The following is a 3195-nucleotide window of genomic DNA, read 5'->3' on the forward strand; positions in this document are numbered from 1 at the left end:
TTAGGAAATGTCACTTTTAATATCTAAACTTCCTTTTTTACACAAAAGAAAACAATCTTCTAACCTTAGGAAATGTCACTTTTAATATCTAAACTTCCTTTTTTTATGATTGAACTTGTGTAACTGACTACACTTCAAATAAAGCAAAATAATGGACATTAAGGCTAATGTTTTCTGGACTTCAGATAAGTATTGAAATAGATCTTTTCCACTACAGCCATTCACTGTAATAAGTTGTATTGAATTTTTGAGCTTGTTTGATATAGTTGATATATTGACTAATGTATGACTTACATGTGGGAATGTTTCATAACAACCTACCAAGTATGTCTAACTGTTTTTAGCATTTGTTGTTTTGATAAAAGTAAGAACCTATATCAGTGTTAACATATTAACTGTTGTTAGTTGCTAATGTTAAAATTATCAGTGTTATTAGAACCATGTAGTTGTTGTAGTTTATAATTGACAGTAATAATAGAACAAAAAAATTTAACTTGCATGGGACAAAAATACTCATAAGTTGTAACATGTTAATATCGGGAATTAGAAATTACTCATGTTAACTTAGTTTTTTAAAGAGGAATGTCTAAACCTAAAGTATATTTTGACAATTTTTATACTAATTAATAATTTTAACCAAAATTGATATAATTTCTTGGTGAAGTTAATATACATTGCAAGATGAATAACATGCATGTGATTCTAGTAGAGAGTTTCAATAAGTTACGTTTGTGTTCAGGATGGATGTTAAAACTAATAACTGTTTAAAAGAGCACTTTATTTTATTCTTTGTTGTTTGGTGAGAATATTCACTATTTGTGCCATATGAATACTAGTGAAAAGTTGGTATCAATTTTTTTCCAGAAGCATTTCATTGTGTAAACTTGCATTTTGTGAGTAACTTTCCCTTATGTGTTGAATTATGTAGTTAAGATTTGGTAAAGCTTTGTCTGTTTTTCACTGAGAGCTGGACTGTTTCAGTATGAAAGTAGTGTTGTATTTAATCTTGTTGTCCAGCAGGATTGTAGACAGATAGTTGGACTGTCTCTGTATGAAAGAAGTGTTGTATTTAATCTTGTGGTCCAGGAGGACTGTAGACAGATAGCTGGACTGTTTTAATATGAAAGTAGTGTTCTATTTAATCTTGTGGTCCAGCAGGACTGTAGACAGATAGCGGGACTGTTTTAATATGAAAGTAGTGTTGTATTTAATTTTGTGGTCCAGGAGGACTGTAGACAGATAGCGGGACTGTTTTAATATGAAAGTAGTATTGTATTTAATCTTGTGGTCCAGCAGGACTGTAGACAGATAGCTGGACTGTTTTAATATGAAAGTAGTATTGTATTTAATCTTCTGTCCAGCAGGATTGTAGACAGATAGCTGGACTGTTTTAATATGAAAGTAGTGCTGTATTTAATCTTCTGTCCAGCAGGACTGTAGACAGATAGCTGGACTGTTTCAGTATGGAAGTAGTGTTGTATTTAATCCATTGTTATTGTTTTTTTTGCCTGTTTGTTGCTAACTTCTGCTCTTAATGGCTGTTTATGTCAGATTAGTGAATCAATGTAAAATTGCTTTTGAAATGGTCATGTATGTGTATATACTTTCTTACAAACAATTGTGTGTGTGTGTGTGTGTATATATATATGTGCATCACCTTATATAAAATAGTTTAAATTACAGTTAAGATTTACTAGTTGTGATTAAAAAGGAAGACTTAGTAAACAGCTCATGATTTGCATCTTGTTGAAAAATGTAAACCATGAAATTTACTGTTGCAGATTTTGTTTTAAACATGATCGGTCCAAACAAGACCTTGTCCTTAATTGTATATATTGTATATGATCAGTCTCTACATGATCATGTTCTGTTTTATACAGGATCAATCTTTACAGAATCACTTTGAGTCCCTGCCAACCACTCCGGCACCTTTGCGGCAGGATGCTAATGAAATTGCAACAAATGGACAAACCATCAATGGAACACCATTAAACCGTAGTGAGTTCTTTTGTTTAATCTCAGCTACATCTGTATCATTACTGATAGATAAATAGGGCTGCTGTATGTCAAGGTGTAGTGTGGTATTGTGTGGAGCATCTCATTTGTAAAGTTAAAGTTGTGAAGTTTTAGCTTTGTTTAAATTTTATATATACATTCTTTTCGTTACTAGCAAAATGAAGTGCTTTACAGGATTTCAATTTATAAAGGGCACTAAATAGGTGATTGGTAACAGATCTTTCTATGGCATTACTCCACTGATTTGTATTTCTTTTGTTATAATTGCAGCTGCTACACCTGCAAAAAAATCCCGCCCACATTCCAGAGACATCCATGAGAGTCTGAGCTCAGATGATAATGCTGCTGGAACATTAGGTTTTCAGCAAGATGTTGATCAAGGATCAAAAGAGGTGAGGATTAATGTGAAGCTTTTTTAATTTTTACTTTATAAAGAAAAGAAAAAAAACTCTATAGAGTTTGTCAGTTTGTTTTAAACAAAAGTTTGAACAGTTTTTATTGAAATTAAAATTTTTGCTTGTTAAAGAAACACCTGCATGTAGGCAGCGAAGTACTAGAAGTAGCTAAAAACTTTTTTAATCATGTAATAAACTTATATTGTATTTTTTTATCGTACTCTTATGTCATACTTATAGCTTTACACTGTTAATATAGCATGTGTTAGTGTGAGAATACAGGGGATATTGTAGTAATGCAGAAATTGTGGAAAGTTTATAGTCAGTCAATGACTGATCACACTTCTGTAGACGTAAATCGTCTGGAAAGTACAAGTTTTGTTGTTGAAATAGTAGACTCAAATTCTCTTAATTGCAACTCCAAAAAGTTCTAAATCATTTGTAAGCTACTAAATGTGACTCAATCAAATTCAGTAACAAGAATAACAAGTTATTGATTGTGAGTCCATCTCGGTAACAAGTCACAAGATATTGAGTCAGATTCAGTAACAAGTCATCAGCTGTCGAGTGTGAATCCATTAGATTCATTAGCAAGTCATCAGCTGTCGAGTGTGAATCCATTAGATTCATTAGCAAGTCATCAGCTGTCGAGTGTGAATCCATTAGATTCATTAGCAAGTCATCAGCTGTCGAGTGTGAATCCATTAGATTCATTAGCAAGTCATCAGCTGTCGAGTGTGAATCCATTAGATTCATTAGCAAGTCATCAGCTGTCGAGTGTGAA

General features: G+C 32.4%; 1 protein-coding gene across 4 annotated transcripts in view; it reads left to right on the top strand.

Moving 5' to 3' along the window:
- The window catches only part of LOC106469160 (atypical protein kinase C-like), a 78233-nt gene that overhangs the window by 40899 nt on the left and 34139 nt on the right, over positions 1 to 3195 (top strand). For 2 of the 4 annotated variants that reach the window (XM_013929625.2, XM_022397586.1), the window contains 2 exons: positions 1881 to 1998; positions 2287 to 2408. In XM_013929625.2, coding sequence (XP_013785079.1) covers positions 1881 to 1998; positions 2287 to 2408 — 240 coding nt within the window. The remainder of the gene's footprint in view (positions 1 to 1880; positions 1999 to 2286; positions 2409 to 3195) is intronic. The other 2 variants (XM_022397584.1, XM_022397585.1) reach the window with 2 other exon arrangements.

This window comes from Limulus polyphemus, unplaced genomic scaffold (genome assembly GCF_000517525.1).
Source record: "Limulus polyphemus unplaced genomic scaffold, Limulus_polyphemus-2.1.2 Scaffold3330, whole genome shotgun sequence".
Classification (NCBI taxonomy): Eukaryota; Metazoa; Arthropoda; class Merostomata; order Xiphosura; family Limulidae; genus Limulus; species Limulus polyphemus.